We start from the raw sequence: 17,997 nt of genomic DNA on the forward strand, positions 1-17,997 counted from the left end.
CATTCGCTTGAGGGTACACTTGGAACCGCTATTCTATAAAATGTTTTGGGGTAGAGTTCATTTGCTTGAGGATACACTCGGACACGCTATTCTATCTTATTTCTCTCCCCCTAGTCTTTTTTTAAGTTTTTTCTTGGGTCTAAAACTGTTTTGGGATAGAGTTCATTTGCTTGAGGGTACACTCGGACACGCTATTCTATAAAACTGTTTTGGGGTAGATTTCATTTGCTTGAGGGTACACTCGGACACGCTATTCTATCTTATTTCTCTCCCTCTAGTCTTTTTTTAAGTTTTTTCTTGGGTCTAAAACTGTTTTGGGGTAGAGTTCATTTGCTCGAGGGTACACTCGGACACGCTATTCTATAAAACTGTTTTGGGGTAGAGTTCATTCGCTTGAGGGTACACTCGGACACGCTATTCTATAAAACTGTTTTGGGGTAGAGTTCATTCGCTTGAGGGTACACTTGGAACCGCTATTCTATAAAATGTTTTGGGGTAGAGTTCATTTGCTTGAGGATACACTCGGACACGCTATTCTATCTTATTTCTCTCCCCCTAGTCTTTTTTTAAGTTTTTTCTTGGGTCTAAAACTGTTTTGGGATAGAGTTCATTTGCTTGAGGGTACACTCGGACACGCTATTCTATAAAACTGTTTTGGGGTAGAGTTCATTCGCTTGAGGGTACACTTGGAACCGCTATTCTATAAAATGTTTTGGGGTAGAGTTCATTTGCTTGAGGATACACTCGGACACGCTATTCTATCTTATTTCTCTCCCCCTAGTGGGTCTAAAACTGTTTTGGGGTAGAGTTCATTTGCTTGAGGGTACACTCGGACACGCTATTCTATAAAACTGTTTTGGGGTAGAGTTCATTCGCTTGAGGGTACACTTGGAACCGCTATTCTATAAAATGTTTTGGGGTAGAGTTCATTTGCTTGAGGATACACTCGGACACGCTATTCTATCTTATTTCTCTCCCCCTAGTCTTTTTTTAAGTTTTTTCTTGGGTCTAAAACTGTTTTGGGATAGAGTTCATTTGCTTGAGGGTACACTCGGACACGCTATTCTATAAAACTGTTTTGGGGTAGAGTTCATTCGCTTGAGGGTACACTTGGAACCGCTATTCTATAAAATGTTTTGGGGTAGAGTTCATTTGCTTGAGGATACACTCGGACACGCTATTCTATCTTATTTCTCTCCCCCTAGTCTTTTTTTAAGTTTTTTCTTGGGTCTAAAACTGTTTTGGGATAGAGTTCATTTGCTTGAGGGTACACTCGGACACGCTATTCTATAAAACTGTTTTGGGGTAGAGTTCATTCGCTTGAGGGTACACTTGGAACCGCTATTCTATAAAATGTTTTGGGGTAGAGTTCATTTGCTTGAGGATACACTCGGACACGCTATTCTATCTTATTTCTCTCCCCCTAGTGGGTCTAAAACTGTTTTGGGGTAGAGTTCATTTGCTTGAGGGTACACTCGGACACGCTATTCTATAAAACTGTTTTGGGGTAGAGTTCATTTGCTTGAGGGTACACTCGGACACGCTATTCTATAAAACTGTTTTGGGGTAGAGTTCATTTGCTTGAGGGTACACTCGGACACGCTATTCTATAAAACTGTTTTGGGGTAGAGTTCATTCGCTTGAGGGTACACTCGGACACGCTTTTCTATCTTATTTCTCTCCCTCTAGTCTTTTTTTAAGTTTTTTATTGGGTCTAAAACTGTTTTGGGGTAGAGTTCATTTGCTTGAGGGTACACTCGGACACGCTATTCTATAAAACTGTTTTGGGGTAGAGTTCATTCGCTTGAGGGTACACTCGGACACGCTATTCTATAAAACTGTTTTGGGGTAGAGTTCATTCGCTTGAGGGTACACTTGGAACCGCTATTCTATAAAATGTTTTGGGGTAGAGTTCATTTGCTTGAGGATACACTCGGACACGCTATTCTATCTTATTTCTCTCCCCCTAGTGGGTCTAAAACTGTTTTGGGGTAGAGTTCATTCGCTTGAGGGTACACTCGGACACGCTATTCTATAAAACTGTTTTGGGGTAGAGTTCATTCGCTTGAGGGTACACTTGGAACCGCTATTCTATAAAATGTTTTGGGGTAGAGTTCATTTGCTTGAGGATACACTCGGACACGCTATTCTATCTTATTTCTCTCCCCCTAGTGGGTCTAAAACTGTTTTGGGGTAGAGTTCATTTGCTTGAGGGTACACTCGGACACGCTATTCTATAAAACTGTTTTGGGGTAGAGTTCATTCGCTTGAGGGTACACTTGGAACCGCTATTCTATAAAATGTTTTGGGGTAGAGTTCATTTGCTTGAGGATACACTCGGACACGCTATTCTATCTTATTTCTCTCCCCCTAGTGGGTCTAAAACTGTTTTGGGGTAGAGTTCATTTGCTTGAGGGTACACTCGGACACGCTATTCTATAAAACTGTTTTGGGGTAGAGTTCATTCGCTTGAGGGTACACTTGGAACCGCTATTCTATAAAATGTTTTGGGGTAGAGTTCATTTGCTTGAGGATACACTCGGACACGCTATTCTATCTTATTTCTCTCCCCCTAGTCTTTTTTTAAGTTTTTTCTTGGGTCTAAAACTGTTTTGGGATAGAGTTCATTTGCTTGAGGGTACACTCGGACACGCTATTCTATAAAACTGTTTTGGGGTAGAGTTCATTCGCTTGAGGGTACACTTGGAACCGCTATTCTATAAAATGTTTTGGGGTAGAGTTCATTTGCTTGAGGATACACTCGGACACGCTATTCTATCTTATTTCTCTCCCCCTAGTCTTTTTTTAAGTTTTTTCTTGGGTCTAAAACTGTTTTGGGATAGAGTTCATTTGCTTGAGGGTACACTCGGACACGCTATTCTATAAAACTGTTTTGGGGTAGAGTTCATTCGCTTGAGGGTACACTTGGAACCGCTATTCTATAAAATGTTTTGGGGTAGAGTTCATTTGCTTGAGGATACACTCGGACACGCTATTCTATCTTATTTCTCTCCCCCTAGTGGGTCTAAAACTGTTTTGGGGTAGAGTTCATTTGCTTGAGGGTACACTCGGACACGCTATTCTATAAAACTGTTTTGGGGTAGAGTTCATTTGCTTGAGGGTACACTCGGACACGCTATTCTATAAAACTGTTTTGGGGTAGAGTTCATTTGCTTGAGGGTACACTCGGACACGCTATTCTATAAAACTGTTTTGGGGTAGAGTTCATTTGCTTGAGGGTACACTCGGACACGCTATTCTATAAAACTGTTTTGGGGTAGAGTTGATTCGCTTGAGGGTACACTCGGACACGCTTTTCTATCTTATTTCTCTCCCTCTAGTCTTTTTTTAAGTTTTTTATTGGGTCTAAAACTGTTTTGGGGTAGAGTTCATTTGCTTGAGGGTACACTCGGACACGCTATTCTATAAAACTGTTTTGGGGTAGAGTTCATTCGCTTGAGGGTACACTCGGACACGCTATTCTATAAAACTGTTTTGGGGTAGAGTTCATTCGCTTGAGGGTACACTTGGAACCGCTATTCTATAAAATGTTTTGGGGTAGAGTTCATTTGCTTGAGGATACACTCGGACACGCTATTCTATCTTATTTCTCTCCCCCTAGTGGGTCTAAAACTGTTTTGGGGTAGAGTTCATTCGCTTGAGGGTACACTCGGACACGCTATTCTATAAAACTGTTTTGGGGTAGAGTTCATTCGCTTGAGGGTACACTTGGAACCGCTATTCTATAAAATGTTTTGGGGTAGAGTTCATTTGCTTGAGGATACACTCGGACACGCTATTCTATCTTATTTCTCTCCCCCTAGTGGGTCTAAAACTGTTTTGGGGTAGAGTTCATTTGCTTGAGGGTACACTCGGACACGCTATTCTATAAAACTGTTTTGGGGTAGAGTTCATTCGCTTGAGGGTACACTTGGAACCGCTATTCTATAAAATGTTTTGGGGTAGAGTTCATTTGCTTGAGGATACACTCGGACACGCTATTCTATCTTATTTCTCTCCCCCTAGTGGGTCTAAAACTGTTTTGGGGTAGAGTTCATTTGCTTGAGGGTACACTCGGACACGCTATTCTATAAAACTGTTTTGGGGTAGAGTTCATTCGCTTGAGGGTACACTTGGAACCGCTATTCTATAAAATGTTTTGGGGTAGAGTTCATTTGCTTGAGGATACACTCGGACACGCTATTCTATCTTATTTCTCTCCCCCTAGTCTTTTTTTAAGTTTTTTCTTGGGTCTAAAACTGTTTTGGGATAGAGTTCATTTGCTTGAGGGTACACTCGGACACGCTATTCTATAAAACTGTTTTGGGGTAGAGTTCATTCGCTTGAGGGTACACTTGGAACCGCTATTCTATAAAATGTTTTGTGGTAGAGTTCATTTGCTTGAGGATACACTCGGACACGCTATTCTATCTTATTTCTCTCCCCCTAGTCTTTTTTTAAGTTTTTTCTTGGGTCTAAAACTGTTTTGGGATAGAGTTCATTTGCTTGAGGGTACACTCGGACACGCTATTCTATAAAACTGTTTTGGGGTAGAGTTCATTCGCTTGAGGGTACACTTGGAACCGCTATTCTATAAAATGTTTTGGGGTAGAGTTCATTTGCTTGAGGATACACTCGGACACGCTATTCTATCTTATTTCTCTCCCCCTAGTGGGTCTAAAACTGTTTTGGGGTAGAGTTCATTTGCTTGAGGGTACACTCGGACACGCTATTCTATAAAACTGTTTTGGGGTAAAGTTCATTTGCTTGAGGGTACACTCGGACACGCTATTCTATAAAACTGTTTTGGGGTAGAGTTCATTTGCTTGAGGGTACACTCGGACACGCTATTCTATAAAACTGTTTTGGGGTAGAGTTCATTCGCTTGAGGGTACACTCGGACACGCTTTTCTATCTTATTTCTCTCCCTCTAGTCTTTTTTTAAGTTTTTTATTGGGTCTAAAACTGTTTTGGGGTAGAGTTCATTTGCTTGAGGGTACACTCGGACACGCTATTCTATAAAACTGTTTTGGGGTAGAGTTCTTTTGCTTGAGGGTACACTCGGACACGCTATTCTATCTTATTTCTCTCCCTCTAGTCTTCTTTTAAGTTTTTTATTGTTTATATATGAAAGGTATATTTTAATGATGTTACTATCTTAAAATATCTAGAATATTTTATTTAGATTGTTCATTACTTCTCCCGTAGTGTATTTATTACATTGTTGCCTTTCTTTACTGGGCTATTTTTCCCTGTTGGAGACCTTGGGCTTATAGCATCCTGCTTTTCCAACCAGGGTTGTAGCTGAGCTAGTAATAATAATAATAATAATAATAATAATAATAATAATAATAATAGCTGAAATTTGTCGTGGTGTGAATTGTGAATCTAGAGAAGGGAGAAGTTTAAACTTAACAAATATATTTATATAAATATATATTTAGATTAAAAAACTGGATGGAACAAAAAAAAAAATAATGGTTTAATGATAATTTCTTTTAAAAGATTTTTCGAATCCCGTCTGGCACAATATTTTTATTATAATTCTTTAATATTATGGTATATTTTTTATGTTTTTATCTATTAGTCTAAACAGGGAATATTCATCTTTTATTAACTCATTGTTGCTTATATTAACCATGATCTCAATTTAGGCCTTACCTCGCTCTGCCTTCCACCGCGTATTATTATTATTATTATTATTATTATTATTATTATTATTATCACTATCCAAGCTACAACCCTAGTTGGAAAAGCAAGATGCTGTAAGCCCAGGGGCTCCAACAGGGAAAAATAGCCCAGTGAGGAAAGGAAATAAGGAAATAAATAAATGAAGAGAACAAATTAACAATAAATCATTCTAAAATAAGTAACAACGTCAAAACAGACATGTCATATATAAACTATTAACAACATCAAAAACAAATATGTCATAAATAAACTATAAAAAGACTCATGTGCGCAGTAAATGTGACTAGGTTATGAAATAACTTTTTTATTTCATTCTTATTGTAGTTTGTCTGTTATTCATCTTATTAGTTATCTTATTATTATTATTATGATTATTATTATTATTAATATTATTATTATTAAAATTATTATTATTATTATTAATATTATTATTATTATCGTCATCATTATTATTATTATTATCATCTTTATTATTATTATTATTATTATTATTATTATTATTATTATTATTATTATTATTATTTTTATTATTATTATTATTATTATCTTTATTTTTATTTTATAGTTAGCCTAGTCAGTTACTTCCCAGTAGCGTTTTCTGCACTGAGCTGTTATGGTTTGTGCTTGGAGTAATAATAATGATATTTTTTATTATACTATTAGTAGTAGTATTATGATTGATATAATGGTTACAAGAAAGAGATAGTAATAACAACAAAGACAATAATAATAATGATAATGAATGTAATAATAATGATGATGATGATGATAATGGTAATGATAATAATAATGATAATAATAATAGTAATATTAATAATAATGATAATAATAATAATTATAATAATAATGATAATAATAATGGTAATAATAACAATAATAATAATTATAATAATAATAATAATAATAATATTAATAATAATGATAATAATGATAATTATAATAATAATGATAATAATAATGGTAATAATAACAATAATAATAATTATAATAATAATAATATTAATGATTATAATAATGATAATAATATTGATAATAATATAATGATAATAATAATGATAATAAGGGTAATAATAATAATAATAGTAATAATGATAATAATAATAATAATAATGATAATGATAATAATAGTAATAATAATAATAATAATAATAATGATAATCGTCATTAATAATAATGATAGTTAAAGCCCTAGGTTTAAACTTGAGCAAGTGGCCATTAGCTTAGAAGCTGCTGCTTTTTATCTTAGATTACCTTAAGACATCCAATTCCCTTAAATTTGAAGCTCGTCATTTCGTTAAAACCGAAATTACCTTAGAATTATCTTAAAAGTTTACCTTAAACCATGCAAATTACATCAAATTAAAGTAATTACCTTAGAATTGTCTTGAGAATGAAGTTCAAACCATGCAAATTACCTCAAACTAAGGTCATTCCCTTAGAATTGTCTTGAGAATGAACTTGAAACCATACAAATTACCTCAAACTAAGGTCATTACCTTAGAACTGTCTTGAGTATTAACTTGAAACCATGCGAATTACCTCAAACTAAGGTCATTGCCTTAGAATTGTCTTGAGTATTAACTTGAAACCATGCAAATTACCTCAAACTAAGGTCATTACCTTAGAATTGTCTTGAGAATGAACTTTAAACCATGCAACTTACCTCAAACTAAGGTCATTCCCTTAGAACTGTCTTGAGAATGAACTCGAAACCATGCAAATTACCTCAAACTAAGGTCATTCCCTTAGAATTGTCTTGAGAATTAACTTGAAACCATGCGAATTACCTGAAACTAAGGTCATTCCCTTAGAATTGTCTTGAGAATTAACTTGAAACCATGCGAATTACCTGAAACTAAGGTCATTCCCTTAGAATTGTCTTGAGTATTAACTTGAAACCATGCAAATTACCTCAAACTAAGGTCATTACCTTAGAATTGTCTTGAGAATGAACTTTAAACCATGCAACTTACCTCAAACTAAGGTCATTCCCTTAGAACTGTCTTGAGAATGAACTCGAAACCATGCAAATTACCTCAAACTAAGGTCATTCCCTTAGAATTGTCTTGAGAATTAACTTGAAACCATGCGAATTACCTGAAACTAAGGTCATTCCCTTAGAATTGTCTTGAGAATTAACTTGAAACCATGCGAATTACCTGAAACTAAGGTCATTCCCTTAGAATTGTCTTGAGAATTAACTTGAAATCATGCAAATTACCTCAAACTAAGGTCATTGCCTTAGAATTGTCTTGAGAATTAACTTAAAACTATGCAAATTACCTCAAACTAAGGTAAATTACCTTAGAATTGTCTTGAGAATGAACTTAGAACCATGCAAATTACCTCAAACTAAGGTCATTCCCTTAGAATTGTCTTGAGAATGAACTTAAAACCATGCAAATTACCTGAAACTAAGTTAATTACCTTAGAATTGTCTTGAGAATGAACTTAAAACCATGCGAATTACCTCAAAATAAGGCAATTACCTTAGAATTGTCTTGAGAATGAACTTGAAACCATGCAAATTACCTCAAACTAAGGTCATTCCCTTAGAATTGTCTTGAGAATGAACTTGAAACCATGCAAATTACCTCAAACTAAGGTCATTCCCTTAGAATTGTCTTGAGAATGAACTTGAAACCATGCAATTTACCTCAAACTAAGGTAAATTACCTTAGAATTGTCTTGAGAATGAACTTGAAACCATGCGAATTACCTCAAACTAAGGTAATAACCATAGAATTGTCTTGAGAATGAACTTGAAACCATGCAAATTACCTCACATTAAAGTCATTCCCTTAGAATTATCTTGAGAATTAACTTGAAACCATGCAAATTACCTCAGACTAAGGTCATTCCCTTAGAATTGTCTTGAGAAATAACTTGAAACCATGCAAATTACCTCAAACTAAGGTCATTACCTTAGAATTGTCTTGAGAATGAACTTGAAACCATGCAAATGACCCCAAACTAAGGTCATTCCCTTAGAATTGTCTTGAGAATTAACTTGAAACCATGCAAATTACCTCAAACTAAGGTCATTACCTTAGAATTGTCTTGAGAATGAACTCAAAACCATGCAAATTACCTCAAACTAAGGTCATTCCCTTAGAATTGTCTTGAGTATGAACTTGAAACCATGCGAATTACCTCAAATTAAAGTAATTACCTTAGAATTTGCTTAAGTATTAACTTGAAACCATGCAAATTACCTCAAATTAAAGTAATTATCTTAGAATTTTCTTAAGTATTAACTTGAAACCATGCAAATTACCTCAAACTAAGGTCATTCCCTTAGAATTGTCTTGAGAATGAACTCAAAACCATGCAAATTACCTCAAACTAAGGTCATTCCCTTAGAATTGTCTTGAGAATGAACTTAAAACCATGCAAATTACCTTAAACTAAGGTCATTACCTTAGAATTGTCTTGAGAATGAACTCAAAACCATGCAAAATACCTCAAACTAAGGTATTTACCTTAGAATTGTCTTGAGAATGAACTTAAAACCATCCAAATTACCCCTTTCTTACAGATGAACTCCGCCGACACATCGTCAACAGCCAGACCAAATGGGTGGTGTGTCATCCTGTGTGCATTCCAAGCGTCCAGGCAGCTACCAAAGACTTAGATGACATAAAGGTGAGACTAAGTCATAACTATTTTCATGTTAAACGTTTTTGGGATTTTAATGATATTAATCTTGTCTATTTAAATGAGTTAATTCACTGAATAATCTTATCTATATAGATGTGATTTATTAATTTTCCTTTGCTCAGTTTATTTTAATGTATATTCCTTGTGTATAGGTTTCTGTTAGATCCATATCTATTTAGTATGTATCAATGAGCTACTTAATGTTTATTTATTTATATGCAATTTACTAGTTTTCTTACGCTCTATGTATTTTATTGTTTATTATGTATAGGTTACAGTTAGCAGAATTCTTTCTTGGCAACCTATAATTGGGTTATTTCTAGGCCTTCGGAATGTCTTCGGTTAATTTACATATTCATTATGATTTATTGGTGGATTTGCGATTTTAAGCATCATGTTTGTGGATGGAATATGCCTATGATATGTATTAACTTCTTTAAGGGTGATATTTATATCAAGGGGTTGTTGTGGCCTGATTGTTACTTATTTTAGAATGATTTATTGTTAATTTATTCTTTTCATTTATTTATTTCCTTTCCTCACTGGGCTATTTTTCCCAGTTGGAGCCCCTGGGCTTATAGCATCTTGCTTTTCCAACTAGGGTTGTAGCTTGGATAGTAATAATAATGATAATCTGTCTGGTGTTTCCAGACGGGGGTTGGAGTCCCGCTCAGACTCGATAGTCCCTTTAGTGTCTGCAACCTTACCAGCCTTGTGAGCTAAGTTTGGGGAGTATTGGGGGAGCCTATAGGTCTATCTATTGAGTCATCAGCAGCCATTGCCTGGCTCTCCCTGGTCTTAGGTTGGGAGGAGAGGGGGGGGGGCTTGGGCGCTGATCATGTGATGGCACTGTCCCTTGCCTCTGCCATTCATGAGCGACTTTTGAACCTTTAAGAGTGGAATTATAAATAATCTTAGAAATCTTGTATAGAATACTGTTTTTCATGTTATTCTTTATCGTCATGTGCAGTCTTTGAACCTTAGAAACATTAATTTTGCTGTTATTAGATATTGAAATGTCTCTTCTTAAATATTCCAGATATTCGTATGAATTACACAAAGGATCTCTCTCTCTCTCTCTCTCTCTCTCTCTCTCTCTCTCTCTCTCTCTCTCTCCTTTCACATGATCGATACAATCAAGATATCTGTAAAAGCATTTCTTTCTAATTCTTGTTGTGACATTTCACAGCCCAAAATCTCTCTCTCTCTCTCTCTCTCTCTCTCTCTCTCTCTCTCTCTCTCTCTCTCTCTCTCTCTCTCTCTCTCAAGGTAACACACAAAAGAATTGAAACCTTAAGATAAAATTATATATTATATATTATATTATATATATGTATATGTATATAAGAGAGAGAGAGAGAGAGAGAGAGAGAGAGAGAGAGAGAGAGAGAGAGAGAGAGAGAGAGAGATTTCCTTTGTGTAATTCATACGAATATCTGGAATATATAAGAAGAGACATGTCAATATCTAATAACAGCAAAATTAAAGTTTCTAAGGTTTAAATGCCGCTCATGAATGGCAGAGGTAAGGGACATTGACATTGCCCTACCAAGCTGGACAATGCTCTAGAGACTGACCATATATACATATGATCATCGGACAAGTTCCAAGCTGGAACCAAGGAGTGCCAGGTAATGGCTGCTAATGACTCAGCAGGTATACTTATAGGCTCCCCAAACCCTTATCCGTCGCTCACACTGATGGTAATGTTGCAGCGAGCAAAGGAACTAACGAGTTTGAGCGAGATTCGAACCCTAGTATTGTGATCACCAGTCAGGGATGTTACCACATAGGCCACCACAACCCTGAAATATATAGTCTTGACCTTTTTAAAAAAAAAAATTATATATAAATGTTTCCCGAAAATCACGAAGTATAGAGTGTATAATGTTCTCTATAGGTTTAGTGTGTATATTTTATAGGATTAGTGTATTGAATGATTAATTGTATAGTTTTCGTATATTTTTTTTTCTTTTTGATAAACTACCAATATATGCTAAGCACAAACCTTTTCGAATAGGTTGAAAGTCTTGCTAAAATTAATGGTTTTCAAATCTCTCTCTCTCTCTCTCTCTCTCTCTCTCTCTCTCTCTCTCTCTCTCTCGTTTTAAAAGTGTTTTTGGCTGTGGTGGTGAGACTGTGTAGTTCCCCGTTGAAATTGGTCCACCTAGCATCAGTTATTTTCTCTCTCTCTCTCTCTCTCTCTCTCTCTCTCTCTCTCTCTCTCTCTCTCTCTCTCTCTGTCCTAGGAGTGTCATATCAACTAATTTAGCCCAGTTTTAAAAGTTTTTTTTTTTTGGCTGTGGTGTTGAGATTGTGTAGTTCCCCGTTGAAATTGGTCTACCTAGCATCAGTTATTTTCTCATTTCAGCTGACTCTTCAATCCAAGTCAAAAAGCTATTATTGTTATAGGTTTAATGCTGTCTTTGTGCTCAAAAACTGATTAAAATGAGACAAGTCTTTCTCCAATAAAAATAAATTAAGTATAGTATGGGAGGTTGAATAGAAAACCGGACGAAAGCTAAAGAAAATGGTTTATATTTTTCATACAGTTAATAGGTATCCCTAGTTCTTTTAAACAAATGTGGTTCAGTTACCAGCATTGCTTATCGTATAAAATGAATGTGAACTGTCTTTCGCCAGTTTTTGTTGTTATTTTCTTGTCAAGAACAATGACATTCATTGTAGTTTTCCCATATAACAGTCCTTATTTTCTTCATTAAGCAGAATTTTCTAACACCTTTAAAGTATGGACTATCAAGCTAGTCTCATGGTTCTAACAAAATTGTGAAGTTTTTGTTGTTCTTTTCTTGTCAAGAACAATGACATTCATTGTAGTTTTCCCATATGACAGTCCTTATTTTCTTCATTAAGCATAATTTTCAAACGCCATTAAAGTATAGACTATCAAGCTAGTCTCATGGTTCTAACAAAATTGTGAATGATATGGCGCACATGTTTCCATATAAAAGGTTCTGGTAAGTGTTATGGTAATTTAAGATCCACGAATTACTGAAATTCCCGGCTTGTGTATCTGTTTGCAATATATAGTTTAAGGAAAGCACTGGTCATACATTATGATTGCAGTATTAAGCATCAACGTATTTCTGGTGATTCTGTGGAAATGTTTATATATCCATTTTCTGTTTTATTTCCAAAAGAAAGTCCTGGTGATGTAAAAGCACTTAGGCATTAATTTCCAATTCAAGGTCTACGTGGTACTATTAAGAGACTTAGGGACCCATATGTTAATTGACTTCCAGGTATTATAGCATGTGTGTGTATCCATTTTCGACTTTACTTTAAGGGCAAGGTTCACGGTATGATATTGCAGGGTATTTTATCTATATATAAGTAGCTCTTCTAGGAGAAGGACACTCCAAAATCAAACCATAGTTCTCTAGTCTTGAGTAGTGACATAGCCTTTGTACCATGGTCTTCCACTGTCTTGGGTTAGAGTTCTCTTGCTTGAGGGTACACTCGGGCACGCTATTCTGTCTTATTTTTCTTCCACTTGTTTTGTTAAAGTTTTTTAGTTTATATAGAAAATATTTATTTTAATGTCGTTACTTTTCTTAAAATATTTTATTTTTCCTGTTTCCTTTCCTCACTGGGCTATTTTCCCTGTTGGGCCCCCCTGGGCTTATAGCATCCAGCTTTTCCAACTAGGGTTTTAGCTTAGCAAGTAATGATAATAATAATAATAATAATAATAATAATGATAATATGCAACGGCTTCCAGGTAATGTTCCCTTGATCTGTCAGAGCACTTCCGAGTGAAATGATTCAGAGATTGAGACCCAAGTGGTGCTATTTTCACCTCGAAGGATCCACTCATGACTTGATTTATAAGTTCTGAATGACACCATTGCAACTGTTGCGGTTCTGTGGATGCAGTTACACCACTTGGTAGGTTGAGGTTCTGTGGATGCCGTTACACCACTTGCTAGGTTGAGGTTCTGTGGATGCAGTTACACCACTTGCTAGGTTGCGGTTCTGTGGATGCCGTTACTCCACTTGCTAGGTTGAGGTTCTGTGGATGCAGTTACACCACTTGCTAGGTTGAGGTTCTGTGGATGCAGTTACACCACTTGCTAGGTTGAGGTTCTGTGGATGCCGTTACACCACTTGCTAGGTTGAGGTTCTGTGGATGCAGTTACACCACTTGCTAGGTTGCGGTTCTGTGGATGCCGTTACTCCACTTGCTAGGTTGAGGTTCTGTGGATGCAGTTACACCACTTGCTAGGTTGAGGTTCTGTGGATGCCGTTACACCACTTGCTAGGTTGCGGTTCTGTGGATGCAGTTACACCACTTGCTAGGTTGCGGTTCTGTGGATGCAGTTACACCACTTGCTAGGTTGCGGTTCTGTGGATGCCGTTACTCCACTTGCTAGGTTGAGGTTCTGTGGATGCAGTTACACCACTTGCTAGGTTGCGGTTCTGTGGATGCCGTTACTCCACTTGGTAGGTTGAGGTTCTGTGGATGCAGTTACACCACTTGCTAGGTTGCGGTTCTGTGGATGCCGTTACTCCACTTGCTAGGTTGAGGTTCTGTGGATGCAGTTACACCACTTGCTAGGTTGAGGTTCTGTGGATGCCGTTACACCACTTGCTAGGTTGCGGTTCTGTGGATGCAGTTACACCACTTGCTAGGTTGCGGTTCTGTGGATGCAGTTACACCACTTGCTAGGTTGCGGTTCTGTGGATGCAGTTACACCACTTGCTAGGTTGCGGTTCTGTGGATGCCGTTACTCCACTTGCTAGGTTGAGGTTCTGTGGATGCAGTTACACCACTTGCTAGGTTGCGGTTCTGTGGATGCAGTTACACCACTTGCTAGGTTGCGGTTCTGTGGATGCCGTTACTCCACTTGCTAGGTTGAGGTTCTGTGGATGCAGTTACACCACTTGCTAGGTTGAGGTTCTGTGGATGCCGTTACACCACTTGCTAGGTTGCGGTTCTGTGGATGCAGTTACACCACTTGCTAGGTTGCGGTTCTGTGGATGCCGTTACTCCACTTGCTAGGTTGAGGTTCTGTGGATGCAGTTACACCACTTGCTAGGTTGCGGTTCTGTGGATGCCGTTACTCCACTTGGTAGGTTGAGGTTCTGTGGATGCAGTTACACCACTTGCTAGGTTGCGGTTCTGTGGATGCCGTTACTCCACTTGCTAGGTTGAGGTTCTGTGGATGTAGTTACACCACTTGCTAGGTTGAGGTTCTGTGGATGCCGTTACACCACTTGCTAGGTTGCGGTTCTGTGGATGCAGTTACACCACTTGCTAGGTTGCGGTTCTGTGGATGCAGTTACACCACTTGCTAGGTTGCGGTTCTGTGGATGCCGTTACTCCACTTGCTAGGTTGAGGTTCTGTGGATGCAGTTACACCACTTGCTAGGTTGCGGTTCTGTGGATGCAGTTACACCACTTGCTAGGTTGCGGTTCTGTGGATGCCGTTACTCCACTTGCTAGGTTGAGGTTCTGTGGATGCAGTTACACCACTTGCTAGGTTGAGGTTCTGTGGATGCCGTTACACCACTTGCTAGGTTGCGGTTCTGTGGATGCAGTTACACCACTTGCTAGGTTGCGGTTCTGTGGATGCAGTTACACCACTTGCTAGGTTGCGGTTCTGTGGATGCCGTTACTCCACTTGCTAGGTTGAGGTTCTGTGGATGCAGTTACACCACTTGCTAGGTTGCGGTTCTGTGGATGCCGTTACACCACTTGCTAGGTTGCGGTTCTGTGGATGCAGTTACACCACTTGCTAGGTTGCGGTTCTGTGGATGCCGTTACTCCACTTGCTAGGTTGAGGTTCTGTGGATGCAGTTACACCACTTGCTAGGTTGAGGTTCTGTGGATGCAGTTACACCACTTGCTAGGTTGAGGTTCTGTGGATGCAGTTACACCACTTGCTAGGTTGAGGTTCTGTGGATGCAGTTACACCACTTGGTAGGTTGAGGTTCTGTGGATGCAGTTACACCACTTGCTTGGTTGCGGTTCTGTGGATGCCGTTACACCACTTGCTAGGTTGAGGTTCTGTGGATGCAGTTACACCACTTGCTAGGTTGCGGTTCTGTGGATGCCGTTACACCACTTGCTAGGTTGAGGTTCTTTGGATGCAGTTACACCACTTGCTAGGTTGCGGTTCTGTGGATGCCGTTACACCACTTGCTAGGTTGCGGTTCTGTGGATGCCATTACACCACTTGCTAGGTTGCGGTTCTGTGGATGCCGTTACACCACTTGCTAGGTTGCGGTTCTGTGGATGCCATTACACCACTTGCTAGGTTGAGGTTCTGTGGATGCCGTTACACCTCTTGTTAGGTTGAGGTTCTGTGGATGCAGTTACACCACTTGCTAGGTTGCGGTTCTGTGGATGCAGTTACACCACTTGCTAGGTCGAGGTTCTGTGGATGCCGTTACACCACTTGCTAGGTCGAGGTTCTGTGGATGCCGTTACACCACTTGCTAGGTTGAGGTTCTGTGGATGCAGTTACACCACTTGCTAGGTCGAGGTTCTGTGGATGCCGTTACACCACTTGCTAGGTCGAGGTTCTGTGGATGCAGTTACACCACTTGCTAGGTTGAGGTTCTGTGGATGCCGTTACACCACTTGCTAGGTCGAGGTTCTGTGGATGCCGTTACACCACTTGCTAGGTCGAGGTTCTGTGGATGCAGTTACACCACTTGCTAGGTCGAGGTTCTGTGGATGCCGTTACACCACTTGCTAGGTCGAGGTTCTGTGGATGCAGTTACACCACTTGCTAGGTTGAGGTTCTGTGGATGCCGTTACACCACTTGCTAGGTCGAGGTTCTGTGGATGCCGTTACACCACTTGCTAGGTCGAGGTTCTGTGGATGCCGTTACACCACTTGCTAGGTCGAGGTTCTGTGGATGCCGTTACACCACTTGCTAGGTCGAGGTTCTGTGGATGCAGTTACACCACTTGCTAGGTCGAGGTTCTGTGGATGCCGTTACACCACTTGCTAGGTTGCGGTTCTGTGGATGCCGTTACACCACTTGCTAGGTCGAGGTTCTGTGGATGCAGTTACACCACTTGCTAGGTCGAGGTTCTGTGGATGCCGTTACACCACTTGCTAGGTTGAGGTTCTGTGGCTGCAGTTACACCACTTGCTAGGTTGAGATTCTGTGGCTGCAGTTACACCACTTGCTAGGTTGCGGTTCTGTGGATGCCGTTACACCACTTGCTAGGTTGCGGTTCTGTGGATGCTATTACACCACTTGCTAGGTTGCGGTTCTGTGGATGCAGTTACACCACTTGCTAGGTTGCGGTTCTGTGGATGCAGTTACACCACTTGCTAGGTTGAGGTTCTGTGGATGCAGTTACACCACTTGCTAGGTTGAGGTTCTGTGGATGCAGTTACACCACTTGCTAGGTTGCGGTTCTGTGGATGCCGTTACACCACTTGTTAGGTTGAGGTTCTGTGGATGCCGTTACACCACTTGCTAGGTTGCGGTTCTGTGGATGCAGTTACACCACTTGCTAGGTTGCGGTTCTGTGGATGCCATTACACCACTTGCTAGGTTGAGGTTCTGTGGATGCAGTTACACCACTTGCTAGGTTGAGATTCTGTGGCTGCAGTTACACCACTTGCTAGGTTGCGGTTCTGTGGATGCCGTTACACCACTTGCTAGGTTGCGGTTCTGTGGATGCCATTACACCACTTGCTAGGTTGCGGTTCTGTGGCTGCAGTTACACCACTTGCTAGGTTGCGGTTCTGTGGATGCCGTTACACCACTTGCTAGGTTGCGGTTCTGTGGATGCCATTACACCACTTGCTAGGCTGAGGTTCTGTGGATGCAGTTACACCACTTGCTAGGTTGAGGTTCTGTGGATGCAGTTACACCACTTGCTAGGTTGAGGTTCTGTGGATGCCGTTACACCACTTGTTAGGTTGAGGTTCTGTGGATGCCGTTACACCACTTGCTAGGTTGCGGTTCTGTGGATGCAGTTACACCACTTGCTAGGTTGAGGTTCTGTGGATGCCGTTACACCACTTGTTAGGTTGAGGTTCTGTGGATGCCGTTACACCACTTGCTAGGTTGCGGTTCTGTGGATGCCATTACACCACTTGCTAGGTTGAGGTTCTGTGGATGCCGTTACACCTCTTGTTAGGTTGAGGTTCTGTGGATGCCGTTACACCACTTGCTAGGTTGAGGTTCTGTGGATGCAGTTACACCACTTGCTAGGTTGAGGTTCTGTGGATGCCGTTACACCACTTGTTAGGTTGAGGTTCTGTGGATGCCGTTACACCACTTGCTAGGTTGCGGTTCTGTGGATGCCATTACACCACTTGCTAGGTTGAGGTTCTGTGGATGCCGTTACACCTCTTGTTAGGTTGAGGTTCTGTGGATGCCGTTACACCACTTGCTAGGTTGAGGTTCTGTGGATGCAGTTACACCACTTGCTAGGTTGAGGTTCTGTGGATGCCGTTACACCACTTGTTAGGTTGAGGTTCTGTGGATGCCGTTACACCACTTGCTAGGTTGCGGTTCTGTGGATGCCATTACACCACTTGCTAGGTTGCGGTTCTGTGGATGCAGTTACACCACTTGCTAGGTTGCGGTTCTGTGGATGCAGTTACACCACTTGCTAGGTTGAGGTTCTGTGGATGCAGTTACACCACTTGC

The 17,997-nt window shown here is 39.6% G+C and overlaps 1 protein-coding gene across 1 annotated transcript in view; it reads left to right on the plus strand.

Annotated features, from left to right (window-relative positions):
* Positions 1 to 17,997, plus strand: part of LOC137657460 (uncharacterized) — a 187,820-nt gene that overhangs the window by 132,059 nt on the left and 37,764 nt on the right. Inside the window, exon 4 of the mRNA XM_068391802.1 lies at positions 9,230 to 9,336. Within this exon, the coding sequence (XP_068247903.1) occupies positions 9,230 to 9,336 (107 nt within the window). The remainder of the gene's footprint in view (positions 1 to 9,229; positions 9,337 to 17,997) is intronic.

The sequence above is a fragment of the Palaemon carinicauda genome, chromosome 1, assembly GCF_036898095.1.
Source record: "Palaemon carinicauda isolate YSFRI2023 chromosome 1, ASM3689809v2, whole genome shotgun sequence".
NCBI classification, from domain to species: domain Eukaryota; kingdom Metazoa; phylum Arthropoda; class Malacostraca; order Decapoda; family Palaemonidae; genus Palaemon; species Palaemon carinicauda.